The 13,635-nt window shown below is 39.4% G+C and overlaps 1 protein-coding gene across 3 annotated transcripts in view; it reads left to right on the top strand.

The window, feature by feature from the left end:
- Positions 1-9,262, top strand: part of VEZF1 (vascular endothelial zinc finger 1) — a 62,132-nt gene extending 52,870 nt beyond the window's left edge. For all 3 annotated transcript variants that reach the window (XM_089659168.1, XM_089659169.1, XM_089659170.1), the window contains 3 exons: positions 1,132-1,182; positions 6,239-6,292; positions 6,477-9,262. In XM_089659168.1, the coding sequence (XP_089515294.1) occupies positions 1,132-1,182; positions 6,239-6,292; positions 6,477-6,907 (536 nt within the window). In that variant the 3' untranslated portion in view covers positions 6,908-9,262. The remainder of the gene's footprint in view (positions 1-1,131; positions 1,183-6,238; positions 6,293-6,476) is intronic.
- The last annotated feature ends 4,373 nt before the right edge of the window (positions 9,263-13,635 follow it).

The following is a 13,635-nucleotide window of genomic DNA, read 5'->3' on the forward strand; positions in this document are numbered from 1 at the left end:
CCATGCAAGAATAGGCCCTGGTCGCTGGCCCACTTATCCAGTGCTGGAAACATTACTAAATGTAGATCAAGTGGGAAAGTGGCTGTTCCCTTTGGTAACCATACACTGGCTAATTCTGCCTAGGTTTTTACTTACCCCCGCATACTTTGCTAAATTTATCTACAAGGATGGAAATGTCCGAAAAGTGCTTTCATGGTCCCTAGGTGTTTTTCGCAATGTTATCCCTTTGAGGAGGCCCTTCTAAAAAAAAAAAGCGGTCCTCTTTTCCTGTGCTGGATCCCCCCCCAATCGTTTGGTAGAATAACCATGAATACTGGTGGAGGAATCTACCACATTTAAGGATCCTGTGGACCGTAAGGTGACATCGTTCGCCTGCACTGTTTACTATTGCTGGTTTGGCACTGGGGCCAGCGTTGGCCGCGGCCTTGGCGTCTCAGGCGCTTACTGAATGGGCCAAAATTTCTTGACAAGATTTGAATGCAGGATCGTACGGGTAGCAAGAGTACTTTTCCTCCAAAAGGCTAAGAAGGGAAAGGAACCATGTCATAAGCCCTTATCGTGGACCTTCCTCATTCCCAACAAGAAGGTCCAACTGATTGTGTCCAGCTACAAAATAGGATTTTATTCTTGTTCAAAAGAGAAATTCTTACTGCCCAAAATTTGCCTCCACCAGTGTACACTGCAACTACGTGCCTCCATAGCAAGTTGTGTGCTATGGGGGCAGTAGTGTGGGCACGATGCCAAGTCGGGCTATGTGCGTCCATAGGTGTACTCTGTGGCTTGGCCCCACTCCCTGCTCCCTTCACACTGGATTTGACTGACAGCAGTGGGAGCAATCTCCGTAAAGCCTGTGAGACCAGGAAGAGGGCAGCGATGCTGCAGACAGGCATAGTACTGGATTGAGAGTGAACTTGGGTAAGTGTTTGGGGAAGGGGTGAGGGCCAGGGAACAGGCAGTGGAGTCATTGTTGACAGGTTAACATTTTTTTTTTCTTTAAAATGTATTAAACAAGCTTTACTTCTCTTAAAGTGTTTTGTGTTGTGCACCCTCTTTTTGGTAGGTGTGAAATTGTTGAAATGTCTGATCTGTAGTGCTATATAACAAATCAACACTGGTCATTTTTAATTGTAGGTCAACTTCATGAACTTCAAACTCCAGTTCATTGCAGAATTAAATATGAAGGTATTTGAATTTTTCTATACAATGTATTATTTTTTTTTCTGTTTTGAATTTAAGATTATTGGGTGGCATATACTTCACTCTGTGTCATAGTTCTTTATCTGCCTCCTCCTTAGCTTTTAAAGACTGTAGGTTCCTAAAAGTATTACACCACACAGATGCTCCGTTACAGCTTTTGTTCAGAAGGCAAGTTGCCTGTGAGTTGGAAGCAGTTCATCAAATAATTTTTATATGAGCGCTAAGATTTTAAGGCAAATCCTTATTTACAATAACTGCATCCAATTTTGTTTCTAAATGTGCTATTCACTTTTAACCACTTGACGACCAGTAATGTCCCAGTACGTATATTGAAATGTGATCTCTCGGTCATTGTTGCAACAAAGATCGAGACATTGTTTTCTTCTGCCAGCAATTACCTTCACTGTACAAGTAATAGGAGTGGCTAAGAAGCTGCTGGATTACTTTTGCAGGCGGTGTAAGAGGGTTCTACCCCCCTCCTGCCACTTTTACTGGGCTCTCCCGAGCGATTGTGGAGCCCAACCAAGGATGCCACTGGCTGAAAAGGCTTCCCCGAACACAGTGAGAGAAACGGATCTTATTCTTCCATTGTGTGATGCCAGAAATCGGAAAGGACGGTTCCTTTGTTTACAAGCCATTGCCAGCTTGTGTAGCAGAAAATCAAACCAATCTCCACTTTATCTACTGCTTTGGAGGCCAGAGGAGAGATTTGAGATATCTTAGACCCCAGATCTCTCCATAAAGAGGGCATGTCATGGCCTGTGCTATCATAAGGGATGCTGTCCATCCCTTGTAATGGCAATAAAAGTGATAAAAATGTAAGGGTAATGTATAAAATTTTAAAGTGCCCATCCCCCCGTGCTCACGTGCAAAGGCGAATGCACGCATCAGTCATGCACACACGTCACCGTGAACATCAGAGCGAGAGCAATAATTCTAGTACCAGACCTCCTGTGTAAATTTAAAGTAATTAGGGATGCACCAATATTGGTATCTGTGCCGATATCAAGTATTTTCACGAGTACTCGTGAAATTACACCTGATATCTTAACTGATACTTTGCGGTGTGATTTGCGTTAATTGGATACAAATTGCACTGCAAAGATTAGCATGTGATTGGTGACCAATCAGATGTCGTTCAGCCCGAACTGTCATTGCTGCAAGGAGACTAAAGAAAGCAGTAGAGATTTCAAATCCCCGCCGTTTCTCCTCTATCACTGACACTGAGCATGGGATGCCTGCAGGGAGGTTTCCCGCACCGCTTCTGCGTGCACTCGGACTATGACCATCCTGGGTTCACTCAGGAGCAGATGGGAAACCGAATGCAGTTTGGACAGGAATCACATTCTTGTTCAAATCGCATGCGATTCTTTGCGGTGCAACTTGTGTCCATTAACGCAAAGCACACCACAAAGTATCGGTACTCGTACTCACAGATTTAAAAAAAAAATAAAAGTGATTTGTGCATTCCTAGTGGTGACCTATAAAGGCTGACACCTGTGGATAATTTAATGTACTGTAGTTGGTCACTGTTCCACAGGCCTGCACACTTTTAAAGTGTGACATTTGGCATCTGTTTACTTAGCATAACATCTTCTATATTATATATATTTATATATATATATATATATATATATATATATAAATTGGGTTTTGTTTGTGTGCACTAAAATTTATTTACCGCTACACAGGTACTGTGTGACATAAAAAATTTCAACTCCCACCATTTTATTCCCTACAGCCTTTGTTTAAAAAAAAAAAAAAAAAGTATGTTTGTTTGAGGGTTTTTTTTTTTTTTTAGCAAAAACTACAGATTTTTACATGTAGGAGAGGAATGTTAGAATTGGCTGGGGCTCATTTGGTTAAACAAAAGTGATGTTTACTCAACCTATTGCTGTTCCTTCCTGAAAATATTTTCAAAATCTGTTCACCTTCTTGTACAGTATAATTCTGAAGTTATATAGTGCTATATGGCTGAGCAGTTATTAGAATTTATTGGTGGGTAACTGTTTACATTTTGATACATGCGCTAGACATCACTAAACTCAGTGTGAAGAAATATGTGCTGTGAGACATTTTGCCTGGGTTCAAAACTTATTGCAATTGGTGTTTAAATTTACAGTTTGTATATTGCTAATCTTGTGAATAACCCTTTCTGATGGATCTGCAGTTGCATAAGTGGATCAACAAAACATAAACGCTGTACAACGCTACAGTAATTTTTCATGTAGTTTATATTTTAATGCATCATAACAAAGCCTATAGTTTTTTTTTTTCCACTTTGTAGCAGTGCAAATAGTTATGTAATTATTTTATATACTCCATGAAACAATTTTATAGAATACTTTCTTTAGACAAAGTGATGTTGTGCAGCTCTCTGGTGTAGAGTTGAACATGTTGATAGCACACTAAGACTTGAGGCCTCAAATCAGTTGTATGACATGTATGTTCTGGGGTTGGCTCACACTACATGTCCAGTGTGGTTTATTTTCTGCATCCAAAACATACAAAGTAGGTTACATGGTGGTCAATGGCATACAGTTGCGAGAAAAAGTATGTGAACCCCTTGGGATTATGTGGAGTTTTGCATGAATTGGGCATAAAATGTGCTCTGAACGTCATCTAAGTCACAGCAATAGAAGAACACAGTCTGCTGAACATAATACTACACAAACATTAGATGTTGCCATGGTTTAATTGCACATAACATGTAAACATTCACAGTGCAGGGAGGAAAAAGTATGTGAGGCCCTAGCTTAATGACTTCTCCCAGAGCTAATTGGAGCCAGGAGTGAGCCAACCTTGACTCCAATCAGTGTGATGATATTGGATGTGTTGCTGACAGCTGTCCTGCCCTTAAAAAACACACACCTGTTTTGAGTTTACTGGTTTCAAGAAGCACTGTCTGATGTGAACCATGCCTCGCAGAAAAGAGCTCTCAAAAGACATACGATCAAGAATTGTTGACTTGCATGAAGCTTGAAAGGGTTACAAAAGTATCTCCAAAAGCCTTGATGTTCATGTGTCCACGGTAAGACAGACTGTCTACAAATGGAGAAAGTTTAGCACTGTTGCTACTTTGCCTAGGCGTGGTCATCCTGTAAAAATGACTGCAAGAGCACAGCGCAGAATGCTGCATGAGGTAAAGAAGAATCCCAGAGTGTCAGCTAAAGACCTACAAAAATCTCTGGCATTTGCTAACATTTTTGTTGACACATCTACAATAAGGAAAACATTAAACAAGAATGGAGTACATGGGAGGACACCACGGAGGAAGCCATGGCTGTCCAAAAAGAATATTGCAGCACGTTTGAAGTTTGCAAAAGAGCACCTGAATGTTCCACAGCACTACTGGCAAAATATACTGCGGACAGATGAAACCAAGATTAAGTTGTTTGGGAAGAACACACAACACTATGTGTGGAGAAAAAAAGGCACAGCACACCAACATCAAAACCTCATCCCCACTGTAAAACATGGCGGAGGGAGCATCATGGTTTGGGGCTGCTTTGCTGCCTCAGGGCCTGGACGGATTATTGTCATTGATGGGAAATGAATTCCAGAGTTTATCAAGACATTTTGCAGGAAAACGTACGACCATCTGTCTGCCAACTGAAGCTCCGCAGAGGATGGGTGATGCAACAGGACAATGACCCAAAGCATACAAGTAATTCAACAAAACAATGGCTGCAACAGCACAGAATACGCCTTCTGGAGTGGCCCAGTCAGAGTCCTGACCTCAACCTGATTGAAATGCTGTGGCATGACCTGAAGAGAGTGATTCACACCAGACTTCCCAAGAATATTGCTACACTGAAACAGTTTTGTGAAGAGGAGTGGTCCAAAATTACTCCAGATCGTTGTGCAGGTCTGATCTGCAACTACAGGAAATGTTTGGTTGAGGTTATTGCTGCCAAAGGAGGGTCAACCAGTTATTAAGTCCAAAGGTTCACATACTTTTTCCTCCCTGCACTGTGAATGTTTACATGTTATGTGCAATTAAACCATGGCAACATCTAATGTTTGTGTAGTATTATGTTCAGCAGACTGTGTTCTTCTATTGTTGTGACTTAGATGACGTTCAGAGCACATTTTATGCCCAATTCATGCAAAACTCCACGTAATCCCAAGGGGTTCACATACTTTTTCTTGCAACTGTAGTTCACACCAGTGCTTGCATGTCAAGTGTGTTCCGGTTCCAGAAAAAATAGAACATGCTGTATTTTCCCTGCACAGAACTGTACTGAAATGTGGAAAAACGCACTGAAACTCATCAAAACCGAACTGGGATGCATAAATGCACTGGACCCAAATTACCCCAAAATAAAGGGGGGGGGGCATCTGGAATGCATCAAAAATGCCTAAAGAAAAATGCACTGGCATGTGTCAAAAAAGCGCATGCAGAAACTCATCCAGACTGCGTTTCTATGGTGTGAACCGGCCCCAAATGAAAATGCCTGTTTATCTCAATTTTTATAATATTGTTTATGCCTACATATTACAGCAAATGAATTTGCTGGTGCATATATTGCTACAGCATTTAATGGCTGGTAAAACACTGGGCAAATGGCAAAATACACAGCTGATATATGTGCAGGTCAGCTATTTTACCTGACTGATTTGTAATTCTATTAGCCAGTTCCTGAGTCGTACACCTGTCACACTACTGTTTCAGCTTTACAGCTTCCTGGGTCAGCTCTGCCCACTCGACCAAACAGATGGTGATTTTCATATTGTTGAGCAATCTGGAGGTGGAGAGGTGACCCTGGAAACTGCAAAGCTGAACCCAAAGGAAGGGGTTTCATTTGGCTGGCTGTGTGGTATGGAAAGTGTGTCAATCACAAGAATGACAACAGAATTGCATATTTGGTAGGTAAACACCTCACACATGTTTAACACTGTATTTGCTATTGGTCGGAGTTGTACTTGGCTATTTTAGGTTGTAAGTTGTGATAGTATATACATTTTTCCTAGTTTTTACCAATTATTAAAATACACCTAATGTTGGGACTTTGATATATCACTTTTCCTCTTATTTCAGCTTCAGACTCGCTCTTTTGTGCTGTGGATCAGAATCATAGGACCTTTTCAATAGGTGATTTTATGTCTTCATACCAGTTGATGCAGAATTTACATGACCTTGTAATACCCTTACTGGACTTTTTTTTAATTTAAAATAGAATAAATGTAGTCACACAACTGTAAAAAAAAAAAAAAAGTAGTATGAAAAGAAAATTATGTTTATGTGGTAAATAACTTATTTTTTTATTTATTTTTAGACACGAGCAACATGTGCCAATCTTCTACTACAGCCCAAACGTCGGTGACTCTTACGTCTCCCTTCAATATAACGTCCTCAGTAGCAGCGTCAGGGACCCTTACAAACCCTGTAACAGTGGCAACAGCCATGAGCATGAGAAGTCCAGTGAATGTCTCCAGCCCTGTCAATATCACTTCTCCTATGAATCTAGGACATCCAGTGACCATAACAACGCCGATTTCTATGACTTCACCTTTGTCCTTAACATCTCCGGTCAATTTGCCTACCCCAGTCACTGCTCCAGTGAACATTGCACATCCGGTCACTATAACAAGCCCTATGAATCTTCCAACACCAATGACTTTAGCTGCTCCATTAAATATAGCTATGAGACCAGTGGAGAGTATGCCGTTCTTATCACAAGCTCTGCCATCCACACCACCTTGGTAAAGGGAAAGCAAGAAACCTATAGATATATTTTTAAAGCAGTATTATGGGGTTGTCCAGTAGTTGTTTACCAGCAACTGACAGTCGTGATTTTATAAGAAGCTTACAGCTATGTGTTTGTTGATGTTTGAACCTTGAGTTTTACTAATTTCATCCATTCTTCTGCCTTCAGAATTGTACTGGACCATACCCAGCTAAGGAGAAGGATACAGCTTAAAAAAAAAAAAAAGACTGAATATAGGCTAGATGACTGTTTTAATGGCAGCATTTTTTAAGAATTTGTTTTAGTATTTTACCCAGGTAACTATTGTTTTAAATAACACTAGCAATGATTTCCTTCATTTTTATGCCAAAAATGTGGATATTTTTTTGTCACTACTATAATTGAGATACTAGTATAGGTGCTACTCTGTGCTTCTTGACTGTTCAAGTTTATGAAATGTTTAATAATTAAGAAAAAAGTGTATGAGCAGAATGCATTTCATGGTGATGGATTATGGTTTTCCAGCACTATATCATAAAAATAAAGAGTCCTAACTCTATCCTGCACAGAACATTATTTGTAATTTTGAATTCACACACTAAGTATCAGGCACATTAGCAAAGGTTTAAAACGCATGGATAGGTGAACTGGAAATCTGCTTTTAAGCTCCTTTCTGAAATATTGGACATATCTTGCAGCAGTTGCTTGAAGTTTTTTAAGACCGTGCTTACTTTGGGTACTAGGTTTGCAGCTCTTATTCCAACCTTTCATTCTTTACAAAAGTTTGAATGCCCTTTTTAGAGTAGAAAATGCCCTCTAGAGCCAAATATGTATTTGTGCAGAAAGAAGAAATCTGACTACCTGGAGAGAAACTCATGCAAACATGCACTTAACAGCCATGCAGATATTGTCCTAAGAATTATTTAGATTCAGGACCTTACTGCAACTGCAGCTATTTGTTGCAGCAGAAATCCAAATAAAATTTAAAAAATATTTTTAAATGAAGTAGAAACTTTTTTCCCTCCAGTTTGCATGGAAAGATTTTTAAAAATAGTGTGGAATATGGTGGCTAGGGATGTTGCTGTCAAGAAGCTACAACTGTGCTGCAGTCTTACTGCAAGTTTTCCCTCAGAAATTGAAATTTGACTATTGATGGACTTTGGCCAGCCTGTTGTAGCACAAAATAACAGCTTTGCACAGAAGAACATATACTATCAAATTTCTTGATGTAGAAGCACAAAGAGAAACTGCGCTTAGTATCCCAATTTGGACCTGCAGATGCATTGAAAAAAAATTATGCAGAAAAACAGTTATGTTTTTAATTCAATTGTATACAATAGGTTTTTTTGTTTTTTTTTATACACCACTAAGTAGTTAGCCCAACAATGCGAGCCAGGATTTGCTTTTTGGTTTGCATTTATCTTAATTTTTTGGGGGGGGGGGGGGTCTTAATGTGTGTTTTGTAGAGAACTTTTCTTTTTTTTTTTTTTTTTTTTTAATTGTGTAAATATTTTAGCATTTTCATATTTAGATCTGTGTTTTTGATATTTTTTTTTTTTCTTTTAAGTGACAGTGGGATAGTTCCATTTTGGCCTATCCCCAATAGCACTTGCTTATGGTCAATCCTCACTCTTCGCTAGACACCACATCCAGCTACATGCATAGATATTTTAGTTATTTTGGACCTTTTTTTCTTTTTTTTTCTTTGCTGAAATGTTAATTATGTTTAGAAAACCAAAAGATTAAAAAAAATTCCTGCATTTTAGAGTACCATTACATTAACCTTTTTTAATTGTTAAAATCTTTTTAAGTGCTGTAGATAACTAGCAAACACATTTTTATAAGAAAGGTGTTTAAGACTTACATCCATTGAATTTAGAGATATTAAAAAAGGAAAAACTACATTTTTGCTAAGAGTCAGAGAAAAAGTTGTATTTATACATTTCAGCCTGTTCTCTGCTGGTTAAATTATGCCAGCAAATAATGGGATTGCAAGATGTTTGAGGGGGAAAAAAGTGAGCAAAAAGGCCTGTTCTGCCATGGCAGTAGAAAAATGGAATGCTTTAACATATTAGGACAGTGTTCTCAAATAAGAAGTGTCTGGGCAGAAAGCAACAGACAAGTTGTAGGGGCTTGATATATACAAGAAAATAGACTTCAGTGTAAACAATTATTTTATAACTGATCTTTTATATTGTAGAACATAAAAGTGTACATCTTTTGTATATACAAAGCTTAGTTACTTTCTGTTTAGCAGAAAGCAGCTACATTCCTACACTTTCAATGTATGTTTGTTATAATGTCCATGTAAACATATGCCCCATGTTTGTGCCTTTTTTAATTAGTTTGTCTCAATAAACAAAAATGTAGAGAGACGTTTATTCCCCAAGTCATCTGTATGGTCAGTGTGTTTCCTGTTCATTAATATAGACCAAAGAAATATCAGATACCAAAGCAACTAGCTATGAAATATGTTCTTGCACATATTTTATTGCAGATTATTCAAAGAAAATTTGCATTTCAAGATTGAATTGTTACTGTGACTAGATTTTTGGTCATAAATGTAGGCTTAGGTTGACCTCAAAGTTTTGAACAAATGCAGTTTGCATTTATATCACTTTGAGTTGCTTCTAAGATCATTCATCAATTCATTGACGGATACATTTGACTCTGACTCATAGGTGACTACTGAAGGTGCATCAACCTGCTTTGAGGTGCCTTTGAATGTACATTGCCTTGTATGAGGAGAAACGCAGTTGTGCCTTAAACAAAAGCCTGTCGACATAGGCCCTATGGCATACAAGTCTGCCAGTGGTTCCCTAAACATATAGGGCATGTTCAAACCTAGCGTGAGCTGTGCTGACCTGAGCTGATCAAGGCAAGGACACAGGATATACTGTTCTTGTACCCAAATCACACCAAAGAATTGCATTGGTGTGCCTTGGGGAAAATGTAGACATGCTGCATTTTTTTTGCAGCACACAAATTGCATGCTTACTAGTGCATACATGTTTTGTACACAGTAACACACTGTGTCGAGTCCTTTAACCACTTGAACCCACCCATGACCAGGCTATTTTTTGTGATACGGTGCTGGGTTACTTTAACTGACAATTGCGCGGTCATGCAACAGTGTACATAAATGACATTTGTCGGGGTTTTTTTTCCCACAAATAGTTTTTGTTCAGTGGTATTTCATCACTTCTGCTTTTTATTTTTTTGCGCTATAGATGAAAAAACACTGACAAAAAAACCCAATATTTTTACTTTCTGCTATAAAACATATCCAATTAAAAAAAAAAGTCTTCATAAATTTAGGCCAAAATGTATTCTGATAGATATTTTTGGTTAAAAAAAAAAAAAAATCGCAATAATATATAGTATATTGATTGCTTTGCGCAAAAGTTATAGCGTCACACACACACACAACACTAATGGTGGTGATCAGTGACTTATAGCAGGACTGTGATATTGCAGCGGACAGTCTGACACTTTGTGGGAACCAGTGACACTAATATAGTGATCAATGCTAAAAATATACACTGTCACTGTATTAATGAAACTGGCTGGGATGGGGTTAAACATCTAGGACAATCAAAGGGTTAACTGTGTGCCTAGCCAGTGTATGTCTTTACTATGTACTGTTTTACTAGGCAATCTGCTAAATTTTATTCCCTGAATAAAATCTAGCAGATTGACATAACACAGCTCTGCCTTGTTACATAGGCAGAGCTGTAGTTTCAGTCTCCTCAGCAATCAACAGGTGCTGGTGCTCATCCACTGGCCGGCACCTTTTGAGTGGCTTCTGCTGTGTCCAATCACAGCAGAAGCGGCGGAAGGCGTGCGCCCCCCATTTGCGGAAGTGCGCAATCATGTTTATATATGTGATTTTACACAGAATGTCCGCCCTGTAGCAATGAATCTGCTATAGGGTAGAGACGGCATGTGGTTAAAGCACAGCTTCACTGAACAGTCATATTTGGGTAAAATGGGGAGGTCTTCCCTTGAGAACCAACCACGTTTGATCCAAAGAAGCTTCTTTTGTTTCTCCCAGGCCTCCAATAAAAAGCCTGGATTCCCACTTCCATGAAAAAGCACTCCTAGTGTGGGGATATCCCCATTTATTAAAGTAGAGGAATGTTTGCTAGCCTTTACAGCCAACTGGTCCTGCGATGTTTCAGATGTTTGGGTCCAGAGACTTCAAGCTGGAATTTGTCTCGACCTCCATCCCCCTTCATGTTGCCAAACTTGCCATTGTACCTGCAGCTTTGTGGTAGTGCTCTGGAGCAACTCCTTTTGCAGGAAGTCATTGGCAATGTTCTGACGAAAGAGGAGTTAAAAAATTTCTATTTGAACTTGCTAGCCCTTCCGAAGGGAAAAGGGGGTATTCACCCTGTTCTAGATCTGGAGTTTCTCAACACCTTCCTTCAAGTACAAAAGTCCCTCAATAAATCTGCCAGGTCAGTCATGGGTTCCCTCCGTTTGCAGAACAGCTGTGGACATGAGGGATTCTGATTTGTGTGTCTTGTTGGTTTGCAACATTACCAGTTTGTCACCGTTTGTGGTCTGTCCACTGCACCATGGGTTTTCATTAAGGTGCTAGACTGGAACTTGGCTTGATTCAGACTTAAGAGCACCCCTGAGAGAACAGTTGTCCTGGATGTTCTTTTTTTTTTACAGCTACTAGTGGAATGACTAATTTTTTTTAATTTCTTTTAAAAGTGAACAGTTCATTAAAATTTTCAGTAAATTAAGTACAGCTCGTGTCACAGAAGTCAAGTTCCAAAGCAGGTAGTACAAAACTGTCATGGCACAAAGCAGTATTTAGCGTTACAAGAAAAATTAAATTCCTAATATGCTCCAGTACACACTAAGGGAATGTATGCACAAATAAGAATATGCAAACCCAGATCCAGAAATATTAATCCAAAAAAAAAGGTGGGGGGGGGAGGTTATTGCAGGCAGTGCGCAAAGTCAAAAGGTCATCAGTGAGCAGCAGACAACTCCTGTCCTTGAGCATCTATCCAGGCTGACCAGATCTTAACAGACCATTAATTCAATTTTACCCTTGTACATGCTTACATATGAGAGTAAAAACTGCCCAAAAAAATTTGTTGTCATGAGGCCACAGATGGAGTCATAAGTCATAGGAGACTCCTAGTGTAGAATGATCATACGCCTAGCCTAAAACATTGCATATGTAATAAACAGCTTAATATGTTTATTCTTCTCCAATATCTCCAGATCGATTCGTAGGGCCAGATCACCACCGACTTCCAGACAAAACTTTTTAATCTCCATACATCTGTTCTAGAACATTCTCATTGCTTGGGGCCTGATCCTGGACATGGCCCTGTCCAAGGTTTCCCTGACTCTGGACAATCGTCCATGCCTCCAATTCCACATTTGCACTGTACTAGCTCTCTGGACTATTATATGTGCCTGATTTACAAAACTACTGTAGGTTTGCCCTGGCATGGTAGGTCACTAGTCCAATGATAGTTTTGGAAAAACCTCACTGGTCTGGAAGGTTCTCATTATTCATGCCAGCCTGGATAGATGCTGTTGGGATGGTGAGGAATTCTGAATACCCTACTTGTACAGAGTATTTGATCACTGGAGGAAACTATTCTCTCGATCAGTATTTTGGAGCTCAGTGAAATTTTGGATTTCCCTTCAATGCTGGACCTCTTGTTGACATCGTCTAACAGCATTTAGTCAGACAACGCCATGGAAGTGGCTTACACCAGCCATCAAAGAGAAATCCAATATCTTGCAGCTCAATGAAGCTAGAGATTCTAGCTTGGGCACAAGGTTGTCTTATTGCCATCTCTTGTATGATGAGAGTACAGTATATGAATTGATGGCCTTATCCTGTAAGTAGGCCCTTTATTGTGTTTCACAAAGATGAGGATAATACTACACTGCTAGGGGTACAACAATGTTTTATTTGTGTGTATTATTGAAGATATTCAATAAAAAGAACAAGTACTTAAGCAAAGACCATCACAATGGCATAAGTACAAAAAGGTTTGTGTGTGCAGGTCATGGTACACTATCAGTCATGTGAAATGGGAAAGCATACATAATTTGAATGTGTCGCACACAACCAAACAGGTATAAGCCGGAAGGAGTGAAGGGACAGGTTTCTGCCCCCTCCATCCTTTAGAAACCTCTTGTTAGAATGTTTCTATAGGTAATTGCTCTTAGTTTAACCTGTGCCACCTTGGGATCTCAACCTAGTGCTCTCTGCTCTTCAGAGACCCTGCTTTAATCTGATCAGAGACATTCCATTGGAACATAAAACTTTTTAAGGTTGTAATCGTGTGATAGGGTGATTTAGAGCTTTACCTTGTGAAGAGCAGAAGGACAAGCAGTTTTGAAAAGTTTCAATTAAGCTGCAGAATATGTTATAAAATACAAGTCCTGTGTATACCAATGCCACTCTATTTACATAGAATCAGTTCTTCTCTCCTACATACTTCACAGTAAAACTGCAATCTCTATATTTTAATTGTACAGTACAGGTCAGGTTTAGTAATCATAGACTTTTATAGTTCTGTACCTTCAAGTGGTTGGATGCTGACAAAACTTTTGAGGACACATCTCTTGCGCTCCTCCACTATAATGCTACCCAATAATTCTACCCCACTCTGAGTCCACTGATATTTTAGTGTCCTAAGATGATGGACCTCCTCACCGCTACGGAGAAATTGCTTAGCTTTACTAGTTTATTATTTTATCTTTG

The sequence above is a fragment of the Staurois parvus genome, unplaced genomic scaffold (assembly GCF_062004578.1).
Source record: "Staurois parvus isolate SC_StPar_1 unplaced genomic scaffold, SC_StPar_1.0 ptg001134l, whole genome shotgun sequence".
Lineage (NCBI taxonomy): Eukaryota > Metazoa > Chordata > Amphibia > Anura > Ranidae > Staurois > Staurois parvus.